This window comes from Mchenga conophoros, linkage group LG20, assembly GCF_057382185.1.
Source record: "Mchenga conophoros isolate Kocher_MC1m ecotype Shallow Benthic linkage group LG20, M_conophoros_male_GT1.1, whole genome shotgun sequence".
Taxonomy (NCBI): domain Eukaryota; kingdom Metazoa; phylum Chordata; class Actinopteri; order Cichliformes; family Cichlidae; genus Mchenga; species Mchenga conophoros.
The window spans coordinates 30915046-30935253 of NC_140545.1; the positions used below are offsets into that span (position 1 = coordinate 30915046).

At 39.3% G+C, this 20208-nt stretch overlaps 1 protein-coding gene and 1 long non-coding RNA gene across 4 annotated transcripts in view; one reads left to right on the forward strand and one right to left on the reverse strand.

The window, feature by feature from the left end:
- The window catches only part of LOC146551134 (uncharacterized), a 57151-nt gene that overhangs the window by 27140 nt on the left and 9803 nt on the right, over positions 1 to 20208 (reverse strand). Inside the window, exons 9-11 of the mRNA XM_085259996.1 lie at positions 15134 to 15245; positions 12428 to 12518; positions 175 to 261 (exon numbers count right to left, since the gene is read on the reverse strand). Coding sequence (XP_085116122.1) covers positions 175 to 261; positions 12428 to 12518; positions 15134 to 15245 — 290 coding nt within the window. The remainder of the gene's footprint in view (positions 1 to 174; positions 262 to 12427; positions 12519 to 15133; positions 15246 to 20208) is intronic.
- Positions 4417 to 8189, forward strand: LOC146551135 (uncharacterized). 3 transcript variants are annotated; one of them, XR_014890172.1, is made up of 7 exons: positions 4425 to 4766; positions 6261 to 6392; positions 6510 to 6609; positions 6728 to 6787; positions 6892 to 6971; positions 7138 to 7295; positions 7668 to 8189. It is a non-coding gene; the product is annotated as an uncharacterized LOC146551135 (long non-coding RNA). The 3 variants fall into 3 exon arrangements; XR_014890171.1 differs by having other exon boundaries at positions 4417 to 4761; positions 6728 to 6971; XR_014890170.1 differs by having other exon boundaries at positions 4423 to 4766; positions 6728 to 6971.

Here is a 20208-nt window from a genome sequence, read left to right on the forward strand (position 1 = left end):
TGGGCATTAGCATTTGCATTAGAGAATAAATTTGCATAGAGGTGTTTGATTATGTGCTGTGCAGTCTCGTGGTTTTACCCTTTTTCAGCCTGTAGAAATGGGGCAGACTTTAAACACAGCTCAACATCTAATTCGACCTTTGATTTGACTCTGCTGGTGATCGAGTGAACTCACGGGCTGCAGGTCGTTCATGCTGATCGGAAGCTCTCTCAGAGTCAACAACAGGTCGAGTTGTGTGCTCAGGTAGGCGATGTTGCACATCTGTAGCAGAGAAAAGATGTAACGGTAATGAGCTGTGGATATACAGAAGAGAGCGCAATTATCACATCATCACACAGCCTATTTCCATGTGATTATTCAGAATTATCTAAAAAGCAGAGCTGCTGGGAGATGCTGGGGGGAGATACAGTCATCGGATGGCTGAGGCTTGTTCTCAGATTCAAGATTACCGCAGGCAAAAGCAGAGAGCTGCAGGCCTGTCGACAGGCTGATTTAACTGAGAAACTGAAGGCTTGACACTTTGAAACGATTGGCTGAGCTGCCTAGTCGACCTTTGTGTCTGTGCTAACCTCTAATAAATCATTCTTCATTGTCAGACTGGCTCGCTGATGCTCAGGTACCATCTCCCAAAAGGCAAAGGGCACCTAGTCTGACGGACAGTTACGGATAGGTATCAGGATTAGTGTTAGAAATCTATACCATGTAATAATTTCCCCTGTTGTGGAGGATGACACATCTGTGTCAGTCTAATACCGCTAAAAGGACATCACCCTGGGCTAAAAACTAAAAGTGTTTGCTTATTTGTCACTGTCAGATTTTCAGGTATTTTGACAACATTTTCTATAACGCACAAGATGAAATTTTCATCTTCACCAAATCTGATTATAAAAACGAAAACATTGCAACTTTTCTACTGCGAGACAGCACACTTTCGCTTTGTGAAAAATAGCCAGCTTTCATACATACACCGGATAAAACCTCCTATACATTGTAGCGCGAGACAGACTGCTACACAGACAGCATGAGTAGGATTTGATTTATTTTAAGAAAAATACCTACGCTTCATCCCTAATATATTTTACCTCAATGGAAAATATGCTTCGAGGATGCCACTCTTATGTCCACAAGCATCCTGAGAGGGAAGTGATTACTCAGAGCTGTAAGGCAGATAACCAGACCATTTCCAACTGTCAACAGCAAAGACAAGACTCTGCTGATTTGCAAGCTGCTCTGTAAAGCTGTATTTACAGCACGGAAATGTTTGCTGGGCACTTAAACTGTATACTATACACTGTAAACAGACTTTTAATTCACTTTATTATACAGTGCACCTACTCTATATTTAATCAATCAATCAATCTTTATTTATAAAGCACTTTTCATACAAAAAACAATGTAGCACAAAGTGCTTTACATAGTTAAAAACAGCCCACCCCACCCTCCAACTCACTCCCCACACTCTCATTAACATAAAATGAGAGTGACATAAAACATTTACAAGAAAAAGAGAGTGGACAAGGCACTGTTTGCCATCTAACTACTGTATATATAGGGACTAAAAGAAGACTGATTGTACAACTTTATTAATTCACTAGATGTACTAGAAGAAGCCATTGGGAGCCATCTGTACAATTATTTGAAGATATATTTAAATGACCTTTAATTTAAATGGTCAATTAAATATAAAAATGTCACAAAATCCAAATCTGATAAAAAAAGACTTCAAAGCTTTGATGTCTTTGCCCCAAAATAAGATTTTAAAAGGCATTTTTTTTCCCATTAATGTTTTTCTACCTCCATCTTTGCTGTTTCCAAATTCTCCATAGATTTTAGGTTCCCTGTCTCTCTGATGTTGTTACTGGCCTCATTTTACTTAGTAGGATGACAATTGAGACTTTCATAATGTTTGCTTAAAACGTTGCAGCTGTGGGTACATCTAAACAGTGGATAGAAGGTGTAAACTAACTGAATCCTAGAAAAGGTATAAGGATTGTAAAAGATGTTGTGCTTCTTGGCTCTGTTGTTCTACCAGATGTTGGGTGTTGGAAAAAAGCAGTTTTGTTAAATGAAACTGCACAAGTTTCTAGGCACGTTTGTCATCATATCCAACACAGAAGCTTAACCGTCTAATGCCCTTTGTATCATATTTGATACATGAGTTTGTGAGACCTCTATCTCATCAACATGATCAATGCTTGCCATAATTTCAAAATGCTACGGACAAAACTCTTTTTTTAAATATATGATACAGAACATGATATAGCAAAAAAAAGGATTTTGTTGTAAGGGTTAATAAACATGTCAGTTCCAAAACATCTGAATTTTCTGGCTATTTTTTGATGGGTTGGGTCTTACCAGGTTAAGAGATGCTGAAGTCATGTGACCACAGTGTAGTTTGTTTATATTCTGTCACGGGCTGGATCTGTGACCCAGCATTTTATCTTCATTTTGGTATTTGTTGAGTTATATTATTATTATTATTAAACATGTATTTAGTTCTTGTTGTTGCTGTTATTAGTTTGGATTTTAGTCTTCTTGTATTTTGATATTACTTTATGTTAAGTTCATCTAGTTATTCCTAAAGCTCATAGTTGCTCAGTGTTTGTTTTGTTTACCTAGATCCTTTCGCGTCGTCACCCCTTATGTTCCAGTCCCCCTTGTTGGTTCATGTTGTCAAGTTAGTATTATGTCTCCGTCCTTCATGTTTCCTGTTTTATTTTGAAAGAGTCTGGTAATGTATTTAGTTTCACTTCCCGTCCCCTCATTAGGTTCATGTGTGTCAGCTGTTTCCCCTCATGTGTTTCCACTTCCCTAATCATCCACGTGGGTCTTTAGTCTCTCTGTTTCATTCAGTCTGTGTTGAATTGTCTGTTTCCTCCCACCACGTTACCTCAAGTTCCATGTATGTCATGGTTCTGCTCAGGTTGTGTTCATGTTTCATGTACTTGTTGTTCATAGTTTTTTCGCACATTCCTGGGTTGAATCATGTTCATGTGTATCACCATAGTTATCACAGTTCAGTCACGATTATCATAGTTTAATTTTCCCAGGATAGTTTTTAGGTTAGTTTACGCCCTGTTGCCTTTGCTCTATTTTGTATTCATGTTTTATCAGCCAAAATAAATGGCTCGCCTTTTGTTTAAGTTTAGTGTGTCTTCTCATCTGTGTCCGCACCCGGGTCCTCCACACACACCCCACACAGTCTGCCCCGCAAACCGTGACATACCCCTAATATTAATGTTTTAATGGTGTAGTGGTTAACGCATCAAGGGTTTGAGATTGGAAAGAGAAACAAGCTCAGCTTCATAAGCTGGCTTACTTCTTGTGCCAGTCCCAAAGCGGAATAAATGTGAAGATAGTATCAAGAAGGGTATAAACTCAAACTGCAGATCCATCCACTGTGGCAACAACTTAATAAATAAGGAAGCAACCAAAAGTACCTTATTTACATTTGATAAAGTTTCATCAAAAACAGTTTTTCTCCCACGGAACTTTTTATTTTGCCGTTAACACAAGAGCTCATTTGTTATTTATTAAAAAAAATAATCTAATTTATCATTTTATCAAGGTGATTCCAACTTCCAGGTTACTGTACAAAAATACGTCATCTCTGCGGCAGCCTACACTGTAAAAAAAGTCAGTAAAATATACAGCAAAACACCGTCAAATTCCAACGGTAATGGAGCATAAAACCAAAAACTTCCTTTTACTGTATTAAATAGATTGAATAACCGTTAATTGTGAGACTGGATAAAACTTTGTTTTTTACTGTAATAAAATGTTGAAATTATAAATATTTTCTGTGAAAACAAATAAATATACATACATTTTACAATTACATATTGTAATGTTGAAAATGTCTGAAAAACTTAGATTTTACGGTATTATTTGAGTAAAACTACATCTTTTGGGGTTGTGCACATTGGAATTCACAGTATAAAGCTGTAGATTTTTAAGCAAACAAAAACATTCATTTTTACAGAAACAAGATGTTAAAAAATAGGGTCCACCGTAATAATACAACCAGTACATACCATTAAAAAAAAGCAAATATCAGCAGTGAAAGACAATAAAACTGATAGTATTTTTATTTTTTTTTAAATTCAGATACTGATATACAGATTAAAAGTTAGGCCTGCAGTATATCATTGTTAACCTTCTGATAAAAAAATCAACAGCAAAAGAAGATGTTAAAAATAAAGTTTATGGTTGTGAATAAAATTGATTTCAATAATCTTTTTTAATCATTATTTTAAAACAACTTTATGTTGTTGTGTTTCACGCCATATTATCAGACCACCTTAAGTGGGTCGGCCTTAAATTTTGAATTTGTGTGATCGCTGTTGATTGGTAGCTAAACTGCTGGTAAACTGTGTGTACAGACGTTTTACGTTCGAATTGCAGAGAAAAAAAATCTGGTAGCAACATTGTGCAGTATGAGCGAACCATTTCACCAAAAAAGGGGGAAGCAAGGCAAGACGTGGCTGCAGCGGTCTGCAGACATGACTTCTGATCAAATTCGAACCTCCTAAAGAAACAAAGAGCGACGTTACATTGTGGGATGACGTCACCTGAAAATGACCAATAGCGTGGCGCGCTGCTGAGCTGTGTGCCAACCGCCCTTTTTTTCATGCAGGAGACTCAAGTTGGCTTCGCTAACGGACACAGTTTTGAACTCGTATATTAGCGCCATTTATTGCTGCTTGGACCACAGCATCTTCGGAATTTGTAGACATCCTGGCAGCTTACAATTAGTTCGAGGTGAGGTGAGTACATGCAACTTCAAGTTATCTCTGTTATAAAAATCCACCAGCCCAGCGTTTATAGATAATTTTAGCAGTTCGTTTTTTATGAGTGAGGTTGTGAATTTAGTTAGCATTTGTGAGTTGAGTTAGCATTACTGTTGCGAGGGAAGCATTGCTCTGGATTAGTTTCTGTATATGGCGTGCTTAATTCGCTAGGGAGGAATTACCAAAGTACATGGAGTTATGTTAACGTGTAATTTCTGTGGTAAGGTAGTTCAGTCATCAAGGGGCTGCGTGCTTCATTGTAAACTGCATCGGAATGAGCCACGTTGTTTCTTTCGGTGTATTGAAGCAGGCTGCAAGCAGACATACACCAGGTATGGCGCGTTTAAGGCTCATTTTTACCGAAGACACTCTGCCCCCACCCATGTCACTGGTGTGGTGGTGGTTTCTTCGTTTACATGTGCAATGGCGATGTGTGAACGTCAGTGTCAGAACTCTAAAGAGTTAATAGCTCATCTGAAGAGCCATATTGTGGAAGGACACGTGGTCACTTGTCCAGTAAGAGGATGCACAAATACCTTTAGAGTTAAATCATCTTTTGCTGCTCACATGTCACGTAAACACAGAGTTTTCAGACAGCAGCATTGGTGATTTATATAGACAGTCTGCATGTCAATCATCATCTGTTCCAACCACATCAGATGACTTTGTACCCTTGATTTCCGAGCCTGCTGCACAGTCTATTACAGATGAAGATAACATGGAAATGCCCCCTGAATTCTGTGATCTTTTTCTGAGAAACGTTTCACTATTCTACTTAAAATTGCAGGGTCAGTTTCTACTGCCTGCTTCAACCATACAGAACATTGTAGAGGAAATGCAGAACATGCATGAGTTGGGACAGACATACAGTTTGGGTAAACTTGCATCACTGTTAAAAGATGACACATCATTATCAGAGGAGGACATCAATAAAGTCTGCGAGTCTGTCAAAAGCTATGATCTTTTTTCTGCATGTCATACCGGGCCATTGAGGACAGTGCACTCCAGAGCTCAGATCTTTAAAAAAGCCTTCAACTATGCGGAACCAAAGAAAATATTTTTAGGGAGAGATGAAAACAGAAAAGATAGGTTTGCCTATTATGTGCCTTTAAGAGAGACTTTGAGATGTCTGCTAGAGTCTGATCTGTGGCAGAAATCAGAAGAGCCCTCTACTGAGCCTCCTGCTGATGTTCTGTGTGACATAAGTGATAGTAAGCTGTTTTAAATAAAATGATTTTTTTGGTCAAAACCCACTGACTTAATTGATTTCTATCCATTAACATCTTACATGAAGTATGGGTACCAAATGGTTCCATTGAAACACAGTGTGCTGTCACAATAATGGTGCTGTTAGTTTGGTACTTACGAAACACTGTATAAAAGTGTAGTATCAAGCAAGATCAGCTTCATATTTTAAGACCAAAGGTACCACTTGGTGTAAATTGACCTTTATTCACATTCTTTTATCAGACATCTTGGAAATGGGGGACAGCATAAGGAGTTCCATTACTAAGGTGCTGCCGGACCTGTCTGCCTCAATCCTTGAAATTGTACTGGAGGCACTACAATCATTAGGAGTGGAGACATCTGAGAAACAAACCAGTAAGTATTATGATTTCATTGCACAATAGCCATGAAGGGCTTTCTGTTTTTTCGATTATGCTTTGGCCAAGGTCCAAAAAGTACAATTAATCTATTGTTTGTGATATTGTTTTACAGCACCAAATATGGAAATTTCAAGCCAGGCCAGCATATCGTCTCCATCTGTTTTAAGGTTTAAGGGTGGTGGCACAGCTAAGACCCAAGAGTCTCTTTCAAGGTTAGTAAAGTAAACAGATTCAAGAAGATATTTTACACATTTCTTTGTCGTCTGTCTCTAAATCTTATTTTGTCTTTATTATGATTAAAAAGGTTTGTTTTGTTCCTGCCCTTTTCAGACACTGAATTTGAGCAGAAACCATAAGGATACTCAAAGGACCTGTGACTCTCAGGAAATGGTGAGATTTCAGGTCATAATCTTTTTTTTTTTTCCCATTAAATTAATTTTCCTTTTCCCCTTTACAATATTGCTGTTTTGTTTTTGTAAACGGCATCAAATGAGAGGGACCAATGAAACAGTTTCAAGACAATGGCAGGAAAAACATGCTGAAGATTGAAACAAACCTTGGCTGGAAATATTTGGTATGTGTTTTACCGTAAATCAAATTGTTGAAAAACATTCAGCTACACTGCAACACAGGGAAACTTGATTTGCACTTATTTTGTTACTTTAATTTCTTGTCTCATTATTTTTGTCAGTTATTATTGTTTATGGTGTATGCCCTTCTTGTTTTCCTTCTGAATGCAGAAGGTATCTAGCCAGTCCACAATGAAAGCTTCGTTGCACCCCATGAGTCTTCTGGCAGAAATGATGGCGGCTGTATTCTTTGGTTTCCCTAAACATCACACCCTGCCTGTTTATACGAGGCTCTTCAATTAAGTCTGCACCCAAAGATTCAATGAGAGGTAAGCAGTGGTATTATTCAAGTTTTGCTAAAGAAAGATGGACAGGAGACACTAATCTTAATCAGCCGAGCTCAGGTTCATGTCCAGGTGAGCAGTTTCATACGCTATAAAATGTAAATCACGGTCAATCTCAAAAACGGCTCGTTTGTCGTAATTATGCTTTTAGATATATGTTTGTCTCGTTTACAGTAAAAAAAAACAACAACAAAAACAGCCCAGGTTGCATTTTGACAATAGCTATCCTTTAAGAACTGTATATTTTACACTTAAGAAATCATTTATCATTAGATCTGTTTTTGGCAGCACGTTTTGTTCATTTCTGTGCATTTTGCTCAAGCACTGATCAAACTTTGTCCATTTTTTTTGCTGCAGAGGGGATCCTGCCACTCCAAAGTGAACTCCTGATGGACATTGAAGTACTCCTGCAGAGCTTGTATCTTCAACACCATGCGCATTAGAAACTCCACCGAGTCCTTTCCTTCACCAAGGCAGGACCCAGTGACTCATTACTGTTGATAGGTCAGGGGCAGGTAATATTTTGTTTCATGTTTATTTATTCCTCCATGGATTACCAGCCATATATATGGACACATGCTGTATTCTCAAGATCTATGCTGTTTTGTAGGAATAGAGAAAATGATATGTTTAGTCTGTTTTCAAATGGTATGTCAAATTTTCTCATTGTTTATCAGTAATATTCTCTACCTTGGTTGTATATGAGCATCTTTAGATTTTTCTATATTTAGCGGTTGCAAATGTAAAATGTACGGTAAACCATTTATGTTCCTCATATTGTACTGTATTTTTAGCGGTAAAATACCGGCAGCTGTGGTTGCCAGGAATTTACCGTAAAATGTATCTGGTCAAAATAAAATGCTGTAATTTGTTATACAATTTCACTGTGTTTTTTACTGTCAAAGGTTTTAATAAGGTTTAACATATTTCTGTTATTTTTACAGTTATTTACAATAATAGGGTCTATCCTATTACTGTTAAATTAACAACAAATTACTGTAAATATTATTATATTATAACTTTTTTTTTTACTGCAAATATCCGTAAAAAGCTATGGAAAGTTGCATTTTTTACATTAAATTGCTGTATAATTGACAAATATATTTGTTTTTTTCTATCATGATTTTGGTAAAATAATACGTTGTCTACCTTAAAAATTAGGGTTACAAAACCAGTATACCGTATTGTCTTTTACAGATTCCACATTTTTTACACGGTATATTCCTGGCAACCACAGCTGCCGGTATTTTACCGTAAATTTGACAGATTTTTTTTTACAGTGTATTTCTGCTGTTTAAAGCACCATTAGGAAATGTCAGTTAAGGGAAACGACAGAGGTCAATACATGTTTGGGAACAATGACTGCAAAGGAGCTGTGGAAGAGTCATGCTGGCACAATAGTGCTAATGCCCTCTTTTCACAGCGCAGCACTGATGAACAAACTGCTTGTGTATGAAAGAGTTTTCAGTGGGAAATCTTACACACACACTAATCACAAAAGTCAATGCCTGAAGAAAAAGTGATGTTAGAATTGAGTTAGTTACTGGGGGGTTTGTATTGGGTTGCTTTTTTGTTTTTTGGGGGGATTGGCCACAATCGTTATGTTTGTAGAAAAATGAAACTAAACAGTTTCTGATGGGGAGAAATGTCAGCTGTTAAACACTGGGTAGAAAATTCTGCTTCAAGCAGCCTGTAGCACACGAAGTAATGCAGGGATAAAGAAAAGAATGGATTTCACTAAATACCAGTGCATTCTGAATGCAGTTGTCCTGCAGTCACTCAAGACACTGCATACTTCAAAATCCAACATACTGTTGAGCTATTCAAGAAAGGTAAGAGGAATTCCTAATTCAGTACAGAAGGACTGGCTTCAAAAGGTGCCTGTTTTATGCACCAAAATTACTGATCTGAAGTTTCTCAGATAAAATAACAGCAGTGCAAAGAGTATTCCATTTTAATGTCTGCTTGCTGCAGGGCTTGAGTTTTCTTTTCACTTCAGAAATCAACAAATTGAGCAAATTAGCTCAGGGGTTCCCAAACTGTTGCTTCCAGCTGTATCCAATAAGTAGTTTTATTGATACTCCGTAAACAGAGAATAATTAAACAGTTGCTTGAAGGTTCCAACATAATGTTCAGTTTCAAAATACAATAAAGCACCAGAAGACCACACATGTTGTAAAGTGTGTACAAGGTGTGGTGCAAAAGCATAAATACTGACTATCACATGTCTTGCATAGAAAACATATTCAAATTGTGTTAGGATGGCACGGTACTTTAGATTGGTTTGGCTCACAGAAAGAAGGTGCTGGGGCCTTTCTGTGTGGCGTTTGCATGTTCTCCCTGTGTCTGGGTGGGTTCTCTATGGGTACTCTGGCCTTAGGTTAGGTTCACCTGTGATTCTGAATTGGCTAAAGGTGTGAATGCAAGAGCGAATGGTAGCTTTTCTCTCTGTGTGAACCCTGCCACAGTCTTTTGGCCTATCCAGAGTGTACCCTGTGCCCCTGTGGGATAAGCTCCACCTTCCCCATGACTCTGTATTGGATAAGCGTAAGAGATTGGATGGATGGATCGATGGATTTATGGGGTGGATGTCTGGAATGAATAAACCCCGCAGAACATTAGTTAATGGTATTTTAGTTTGAATACCTGTTAGTTGACAATAATAAATAAAACTGATTTTGTTGTTTATTTAGTAGAATCCAGCCTGTCTGCATGGAGGTTTGAGCCTTCAGAGCCTTCAGAAGTACATGAGGCTTACGAAGGTGTTGCCACTCAACCCAGGCTTGCATACGAAATCCCATTTTAAAAAAAACACACTGTCAAATATTCCTGTGTGGCAGTGTGGGCTGCTCTGGCTGTTCATCTGCTAACCCTGCTGCAACCTCGAGCCACCATATCACTGCCAACCTTGCTGGAAAGTGATAACCAGATGATGCCTGCCATGACAGCCGTGGTGTGTGACTGAGAAGGCAGGTGACTCAACAAGTTCTCGTGAGCAAAGTGCTAAATGAGCATGCATTGGATGCTGCTTTAATCGTGAGATCTGAAATTTGCTATTTAAATTCTTGTAATTGTAATTCTGGTAGGGTAGAATTCGTGCAGTGGTTAGTTAACTGTTATGTTATGCAGGAATGTTCTGGTTTTCATCCTGCTGCCCTTTTTTGTTTACAGTTTGCACGTTCTTCCGCCCGCGTGGGCGCAGTATAAAGACATTCACTGGTTTTGCGGTGATTTTAAAATCGCTGTAGGTGTAAATCTGAGTGTGAATGGTTTTCTTTCTGTCTGATTTGGTCTGTGATGAACTGGTTACCCAGTAACCAGCTGGGATAGCCAACAGCCTCCTGTATCATTCTCTAAATCAGTGCTTTAGACTATCCTAGTTCAAACTGGGTTAAACAAAAGTCGTGTTTTTCTTTGCATTTCTTTGGGAAGTGAAAAGACAAACTGCAGTAAGTTTTAAAAAAAAAAACAGCATAACCAATCCTTCTTTTTGTAACTGTAGTATGGCTGGTATTCCTACACAGAATATAAAGAACAGAGTCATCAGGTGCTGCCTGTCACGGTTGACAAGAGCACTGCTAAGGTACAGGGTACCAAGAGCATGTCTCCCAGCATGGCGGGGTCACATTAAGGTAAAGTTCACAGGAAAGGGGAGAAGGCTCAGTGAGAAATGACACTCCCACCTTCAACTTTAATGCTCAATTTCAGTGTGCTCCACAGCATGTTTCTGTGTGTGTGTGCAATAGCATTCCCTACTTGGAGGGATTGCATGCACAGAAAAACACTACAGTTTTTTCAGTGATACTTCTGAACGTTGGTACTGATGTGGTCACTGATCAGGTACTTGCTTTACTATTTCCCAACCTTGTACTACTTGAGAAGTGGACAGGATGGTAACAAAAAGTGGTGCTGGTACACCTAGCGAGTAAAGCATAAGGTATTGGTTAATTGGCATATTGGCTATTTTGTGATCTATTAGTATTAGCCACAAAGACTAATAAATTTTTAAAAGTAAAGTAAAGATGAGAGAAACATCCTTCAGATAGCAAATGTGAGAAAAATCTTTTTATGTCTCATTTGTTAATATATTGGAATATCCATTCATCCTCTTCTCCTTGTCAGGGTCGTAAGTAGGCTGGAGCATATTCCAGCTATCTTAGGGCGAGAGGCAGGGTACGCCCTGGACAGGTTGCCAGTCTTTCGCAGGGCTAACAGACATAGACAGAAAACCATTCTGGTAACCAGAGTTACCAGTTAACCTAACCCCACTAACTACATGTGTTTTGGATTGTTAGAGGAAACAAACACGAGCAGACCTGAACTCAGGACCTTCTTGCTGTGAGGCAATAGTGCTAACCATCATGCCACTATATTGGAATATCATGTTTCTAAATGACCAATTATTGGTTCCCAATTCCTAAAGTAATAAATTATAATTAGCTCAATGAAGTGGAAACTTGAAAAAAATAAACTGTTATAAACTATATTCTATTTTCAACTGTATTCCTGTTTTTGATGCAGTTGTTTGTTATCTATTTCCATTCCCTGTGAGTGGAAATTCAGTTTTAGCCATTTAACCAAAGGCAAAAGAAAATCAAGAAATCCGAAATGTGTGGTTGAAACGTTGCAGCATTAGAGCAGAAAACAGAGAAAGAAATGATCCACATGTGCGAGTGTGTGTGTGTGTGAGGATTTCTACAAAGCAATGAAACAGGCTGCGCCTCAAAAGCAGTTTGATGACTGCAGTCTCCCCTGCCACCGAGAATGAAGAAGGCCGTCAATGAAGCACAAGCCCGTGTTTCTCATTAAATTTTAAGTGCAACTTATAAAATAAGAGTGCATTTGGTGCAGCCACAATGTCACGCTTAGTGTCAATGCAGGATGTCAAAAAACTGGTTTGTAATGAATTTAGTGGTAACATTTGTACAATTTAAAATGCAGTGTGTGTATTGATCAGCTACAAGTTAGAAGTTTATTTTATTGAACACTGATGTTTTAGGCCTGCATCTTATTGTAACCATTCCTATTGTTTTATGTTAGCGAGCTTGTATGTTATGAGCGTGTATACCTAATTTTTAATTGCATATGAAGATGATACATGTAACTAAAAATTGTACCTCCATCATGTACTGGTCCACAATATGCAGTTCAGCTACAGGTCCTTTGTAGGATTTGTACCTTTCCACATCTTCCATGGTGGGGACATACCTTAAACATAAAACAATAAATAAATAAGAAGAAAATGTTTGCTGTTCTTTTTACATACAGATGCTATTTACCTGTTAAAATAACCAATCAGATGGTTTCACAATGAACATTTCTTGCCAAACAACAGTTTTAAACATTTTTTGAGTATATCATTGTCCTGCTATTTCCCCCCTTTCTCCTCTGAGGCTTAGTTCTGAAAAGGTGATTTCATACTCTTTTGAGCTTTAATCAATCACTTGTCTGCTCTCTGTCTGTCCGGTCTAATCAAACCACACTCACATAGTCCTGACACTTCAGATTATCCGAGTCTTTTGAGTTTCATTTGTAATCAGTAATACCTAAATATATTCGTAAAACTCGATGCTTATTTAGTCATTAATATTCATCTGGTGGATAAATACGGAGCCCGTTTAGAGGGCTGTAATAGTCTGGGTCCTTCAATTTTATGTGAATTTGCCAATCAGTCTTTTCTTTCCTACGTGGTTGGAAAATAAGTTCCAGCTGATTTGGGAGACTTGCTTCAACATCCTGTAGAAATCTGCTGCTGCTGGAAAAACAACAGTGCCAACGTGATGTCTGATTTCTTTTTTGCCTCTGGGCTTATATGCCATATGTCATATGAGATGTCTATGTTCATTTCCCTTTTTTTTCATATTTGCCTGTATGTGTGTGTCATCTGGGACGGTTAGTCTTGTTAGGCTTTTATGCCTCTCAGTTTTAATCAATTTTACACATTTTTCTCACCTACATTCATATCACGTACATTCCTTTACAAAATTTGATGTTTGATTTGTTTGCTTTTTATGTGCCTTTTGTCTTTTAGTCATAATGTGTTCAGGGGCTGAAGATAAAAGATAAGCTATGTGGTTAAATCTGACAGGCAAGTGTAATTAATGAAGATTAAGTCAATTTATTTAGTAATTTGTCATTGTCCAAGGTCAATAAATGTTCAGAAATGGACTTTTCTGGCCACCGACAGCAATCAGCAATTATATATAAACTGAACAAAGGCAGATTTTTTTTCTAAGTTGATATGGTGCTGTCAACAAATACACCCTAATATCTTCCACACGTGGAGCTACAATATGTCCACCTGATGCATATATAGTTCCCAGTGCAAGCATTAGGTAAGAGTGGTGACAGTACATCACACAAATAACAGAGTTTATAGTTTTCTAATTAAAAATGAAAAAAAAAATCATAAAATCAAGAATGAAGAAAACCTTGGCAACAATCAAAAGCAGAAATTTTCATTCCAGAACTGATATCTTTTTCTGTGCCACGGTGAATATTTTATTGCCAAGGGGGAAAAGCGCCCATCCTCAAACAGTATGCTGTATGTGGAGCTATGAATTTATTTTCTACTGGTTAACAACACTGTGTCAGCTGTACATATTTACAGTCTTTTGTTTTTATTTTGATAGAGATATTTGTTAGTATGGCCCGTGTGTGAAATTTAGAGCGACATTTGACTAAGAATAGTAGTACTGTATGAACCTGAGAATTATTTCAACTTATTAATCTTTAAAAAAGAGTAAAGAGTTGAATATGACGTGTCGCCATGTCAAAAAGGTAAAAACACATCAAGTGCAGCTATCTCTAATATCAGTCGTTTAAGCATCAGAAAAAGACGCATACATTTAGACCTTTAGACTGACTTTAAAATTTTATGTTACATTTCCTTTTTTTGTCATATGTACTTCTCCCTTTTGATCTTTGTTCAGGTATGTCATCACATGTTTTCTTGCTTGGCCCCATGAAGCGATGCCATTAGACTGACTTCTAGTAGCCAAGGGAAAGGCGAGTGATTAAAAGCCAAGTAACGCTGATGGTCCTCGTGAGCTTCTATAAAGCAGCGAGACGTTGATGGGAAGAGCCATTTATTCACTTGCACTGAATTTGAACCTCTCTCTCATCTTAAACTGGGCTTCCTACTTCTGTCATTCCTGTGAGTTGTGACCTCAAACCATAGACATTCGCCTTTTCACGAGTCAGCCTATGTGCCACCGGAGTAGCACCGGTCATCAATATTGCAGCACCTGTTGGGAGTGGTTCTTTCAAGATTGTATTCCTCAGGACGACGCCACCACGCATTAAAATATATATTATATTTTCACAGAATATATAAAACCGTCCCCACAGTACATTAGATCAGTTTTGCCTTCCAGGAGGTCAGCACACAGAGTCACTAAGTAAACTGCAGGTAAGAATCAGGAAGCATTTTACCCACTTGCTGTGTTTTATTCCTGAGGGCATGTCAATAGTTTCCATCTCTGCAAATAACCCGAGATAAAACTTTTATTAGTGAGCTGCTCTAGTAAAAGGTTCTGGCATCTGCTCTTTAGTATTAAAACACAGTGAATACTGCTGTGTTTCTTCCTCACATGAATTGGCAGCGGTTTCCCCTGTTTCACATTGTCCTGGCAGTAACATGGACCCACATCCCCGTTGATGATTTGTTTAGCATCTAGTTTCCAAAGGCTTTACCTCTGCCAATGAAAACACACATCAACCGCCCACGGACTTGGGCACAAAAAGATGTTCACCTCTCAGCTTCAGTTGTGACACTATAAGGAGTGAATACAAATCAGCGTTTTTTTGGCACCAAGTCATACCTCCTCAGAGAGGTGATGTGCTCATCAGACAGGCCTCCATCTTTCTCATTAATGATGAACAGTTTGTCCTTCAGCTCTCCCGGTTGCACCGGAAAACTTTTGAGAAAAATGTCTAGGAGAACAATAGATTAGAAAAAGTCAACACACTCAATGGTACATGAAAGCTTTTCTCTTGACAGATAGTCCTCTTATCCTGCGATGAAATGACTCAAAAAGCATTCTGAAGACAAAGGGTCCTTTGCTTAATTACTTTCTTCCAAATGCCTAAGGGAAATGAACAAATTTGCATTCTATCAAGTCAAAGCTGATGTGATTTTTTTTTTTTATAGGAAATGCCTCTGCATAATTCAGTAGCTGTGAGAAGACTTCATTATGAGCATCAGCGTTTAGACATGTATGTAATATGAACAGTGAATTCTATAAAATACACTCACTTAAGCCAGTCTGACACACGGGCTCTGATTTGGCAATTTTAATTTAATATGTTATGAGGCTAAGTAACAGAAATCCTCGACTCTGAATGCTGATCATGTTGTTTAAGACATGTTGACTGAATAGTTTGATCGTCTGTTCACACATTTGCTCTCAACGGTAGAAAAGATCGGGTGGACTGTCCCGGGCTCTGTGGGGCCGGGCGGTGCTGCTGCACTGGGCCCCGGTCTGGATGGGCCTGGGCCCCCTTTCCCTGGCGGGTCGCAGAGAATGGGGGTGCCTACTGGGGTCAGTTTGGTAAAGTAAATCCGTTGGGCATCTTTCTTTGCCTTTAGACAATAATTCTGATGGCAAAAGAGCCAAACGGGACAGGCAAAAAAAAAAAAGAAAAAAAGATCGATACCACTCTCATGTTTGGCTGCTGGTATATGAAACTGCAACAGCAGTTTATCTTTAGAATAATGACTTGTTCTAAAATGTGCACACACGTCTACCTCTAACATTCACTTAATAGTGGATTGTATTTTGTTCTTTTAATATGTCTATCCATCTATCTTCTTCCGCTTATCTGGGGCCGGTTCGTGGGGGCAGCAGCCTAAACAGAGAAGCCCAGACCTTCCTCTCCCCAGCCACCTCATCCAGCTTGTCCAGGGGAACACCAAGGCGTTCCCAGGCCAGCCGAGAGATATAATCTCTCCAGCATGTCCTGGGTCTGCCCCAGGGCCTCCTTCTGATGGGACATGCCCGGAACACCTCATCCAGGAGGCACCCAAGAGGCATCCTTGTCAGATGCGCGAACCCCCTCAACTGGCTCCTTTTGATGTGAAGGAGTAGCATATCTCTAAGGGAGACGCCAACCACCCTTTGGAGGAAGCTCATTTCCGCCACTTGTATCTGCGATCTTGTTGTTTCGGTCGCTACCCACAGCTCGTGACCATAGGTCCCTCACCTAGGGACGTAGATTGACCAGTAAATTGAGAGCTTTGCTTTTACACTCAGCTCTCTCTTCACCACAACACACCGGTACAGCGTCCGCATCACTGTGGCCGCTGCACCAATCCGTCTGTCGATCTCCCTCTCCTTTCTTCTGTCACTAATGAACACGACCCCGAGATACTTAAACTCTTCCAATCAGGGCAAGAACTCGTCCCTGACCCGGAGTGGGCACTCCACTCTTTTCTGGCTGAGGACCATTGCCTCAGATTTGGAGGCGCTGATTCTCATTCCCACAGCTTCACTCAGCTGTGAACCGTTTCAAGGCGAGCTGGAGGCCATCACCCAATGAAGCTAACAAAACCACATCATTCATGAAAAGCAGAAATGAGATTCTGAGACCATCCAAGTGAAAGTCTTCCACCACTTGGCTACACCTAGAAATTCTGTCCATAAAATTAGGAACAGAATCGGTGACAAAGGGCAGCCCTGGCGGAGCCCATGACCCACCAGGAACGAGTCCAACTTATTGCCGGCTATGCGGACCAAGCTCTTGCAACGGTTGTATAAGGATTTAATGGCCCGTAGCAATGGGCCAGACACCCCATACTCCCGGAGCACCCCCCACAGGACCCCCCGAGGGACATGGTCGAATGCCCTCTCCAAGTCCACAAAACAATGTTTAAAAAATAACAAATTAAAGCAATAATTGAAAAGTTGAAAAGCCTCCCTTGTTATGCTTGTAGAGAGCTAGGCTAGCTCTTCAACTGCCTCCAGCATGTAGCCAGTCGTAGGATAAGCTAGACCGCTGCTTGCAGGCATACGATGCAACTAGTGTCAATCTTATGTAACTCTAAACAACTGTCCATAAAAAGGGGGACTTTCAACATTTGCAGTCCGAAGTAGTAGTTGAACTGCTGAATCCAAACCATCAAACTGATTAAAAATGGGCTCATCATGTTAAATGAGGAGCACTGAGGTACAAAGCTGTAATCATCACGTCTCTAAATCCTTGACATTAAAGACTTGAGACAGTAATTCCCTTACCAGGACCAACAGAGGACAAATCATAACATCAAACATCCAAAACAATTTTGAAGAACTACTAGTCTCCTCGTGAGTAAGGGTTAGGCTGTCTCATCTAGCCTGAAACACACACACACACACACACACACACACACACAAGTGCAAATTAAGCCCTTTGTTGGCTGGCACTCAGACAAACTGGGCAATGCCCTGGCAAATTAGAGTATGGAGATGGAGAGTGTTTCCCATCGGGTGCATGAAGCCACAGGTGTACTTTTAATTAGGAGTGCGACATTTTCAGTCATTAAATAGGCAGCATGCAGTGGGGCTCTCAAGGTAAATAACCATATGAGTCAGACACACAATCTAAACAGAACTGCACTTTGATCATACAAATCCGCAATGGATCTCATCTAATTATGGAACTGTATAGCTCTATCACATTAATTCAGTACAATTTTGAGGTACTTTGAGTATCTCCATTTAATGCTACTTTCTGCTTCTACGCCATTTCATATGGCACTTTTTACTCCTCTTCTGTTATCTGACCAGGTATCTGGTAGCTTTATTGTTTATAGTTAATATTATTTTTTAACAAATATTCACTTGAAGCAAAATGTGCGCATAACAAAGCAGTTTCACATTATTTTCACCATTCAGCCAACAATCCCTCAAGTCAATGGATTCAGTTCAGTTCAGCTTTATTTATATAGTACCAAATCACAACAATAGTCACCTCAAGGGGGTTTATAGTGTAAGGAAAATAACCTGCTATAATACAGTGGCAACTCCTTGTGAGCAAGAGATAGTGGGAAGGAAGAACTCCTTCTTAACAGGAAGGAGGTGGTCACTTGCCGCAAGACACACAGACACACTGTGGAAGAGAGCCATTTACTAACAACTAACAATTGAATGCAGAGTGGTACACAAACACATTGCAGCAAGAATAAGGGAGGACTCTGAGTCACCTGATCTAGACCTGAAAGCTTTAAGGCTAGAGAGGGTGTCTGTCTCCCAAAACCAAACTGGGAGCTGGTTCCACAGAGCAGAGGCCTGAAAGCTGAAGGCTCCTGATTCAGCCCAAATCAGTGCTTAGACTAGGAGCAACTGGGCAACACACTACAAAGAGTACTGATACATTTACCTAAGGAAAGCTGTGGGTCCATCTTTCACATCAAAAACAACACTTGACCTGGGAATAAACCATTCTGTATGATAACATTCAGAATCTTTTATAATTTATTTAAACATTGTGCTGGCATCCAGAGAGGAGTCACGGCTATTAGCGTTTAGAAATTCCTAACACATATTCACAGACAAACCTTGTATCAGCGTCCTTCATGTGCTCTAAAGATAGTTTTCAAAAGAATGCAAAAAACATCAATATGAGCTGCAATCTTGCTGTGAAGGGTCTACTGAATTTCTGTAGAGTACTTAAATGCAGTGCACAAGTACACAGATCAATGCAGCATTGTTCTATGCACGCTTGATGCAGCTGATGTTCCGGCTTGCCCATAAGGATCATGCTGATTACCATATTAAACCCCTCAAAAACACAAAACAATAGTAACACAACTGCTCAAGCTGTCTAGTTCCATCTGCCTCAGTGTGTAACTGCACTGTTTTTAAAGACACTGTGGATACAGTAAGGGAGCCAATGTATGTCTGATGCTAATTATCACTTCTGGGTTTGTTAATTAATTATTGATCACATATCTGTGATGTTATTATATTGAGGTGGAGTCTCACTGTCTACTGAGGTGAGGTGTTCCTGGCTTTGTAAAAAGAAAGTGAGACTTTGCATGCACACTGGCTCCCAGTTTAATGGGATCAGATGAATAAATAGTGTGGCGAAAAATGAGATATGAGACGAATAAACAGCATGAATTTAGGCAGGTGATAAGCATGCAAACAAGAGCGGGAGGGGCATGTCGCTTATGTGTGCATGTGTGTCGGGGGCGGCAGGGACGGGTGCTATGGGATAGAGAGGGACTGAAGGAAAGAGGAGTCTGATTCCCAAATTATTCCGTTTTATGTATCTGGGTGGAGATCATGTGTTTTTAAACAGGCAGAAATCACCTCTGGACTAAGTCTGTTCTAAATTACAAAAACAAAACTCAGTGTTTAAAATTTGCCTCAAAGTCAGATACAAAATGCAGCAGTGCAGCAAAGGTAATTAACCATTACTTCTCAAGATGCTCTTTCTTCGGTATTAGCATTTTATGTTACTCATATATCACTGCAGTTCAGATGTTAGGCTTACACAATACAATAATTTAAATGCATTGATATAGATCCAAAGTGTCAAATTTGGCTCCACCGTGGCCCACTGCGACCATAAAATACTATTTACAGATGAGCCACAACATCCAGTGTTGTGAGATGAAGCCAAAGCCAAGTCATAAAACTGAAACCAAAGTTACAGCACAAAAAATGATGTTTTGCAGTTACATAAACACGTTTATTCTTACATTTCATTTACCAAATAAAAATTGGTGATTTTTTTTAAGTCACCCTTTAGAATTTTATAAAGGTTAAAATTTTGCACAATCAGCAACTAAATGCATTTAGCCCAGATGACCTGCTGAAGTTCAAACTGAGCTTCAGAGTGGGGATAAAAGGTGATTTAAGTGACTTTAAATATGGCATAGCTGTTGGAGAATGGTCTGAAAAGCAGGAAATAT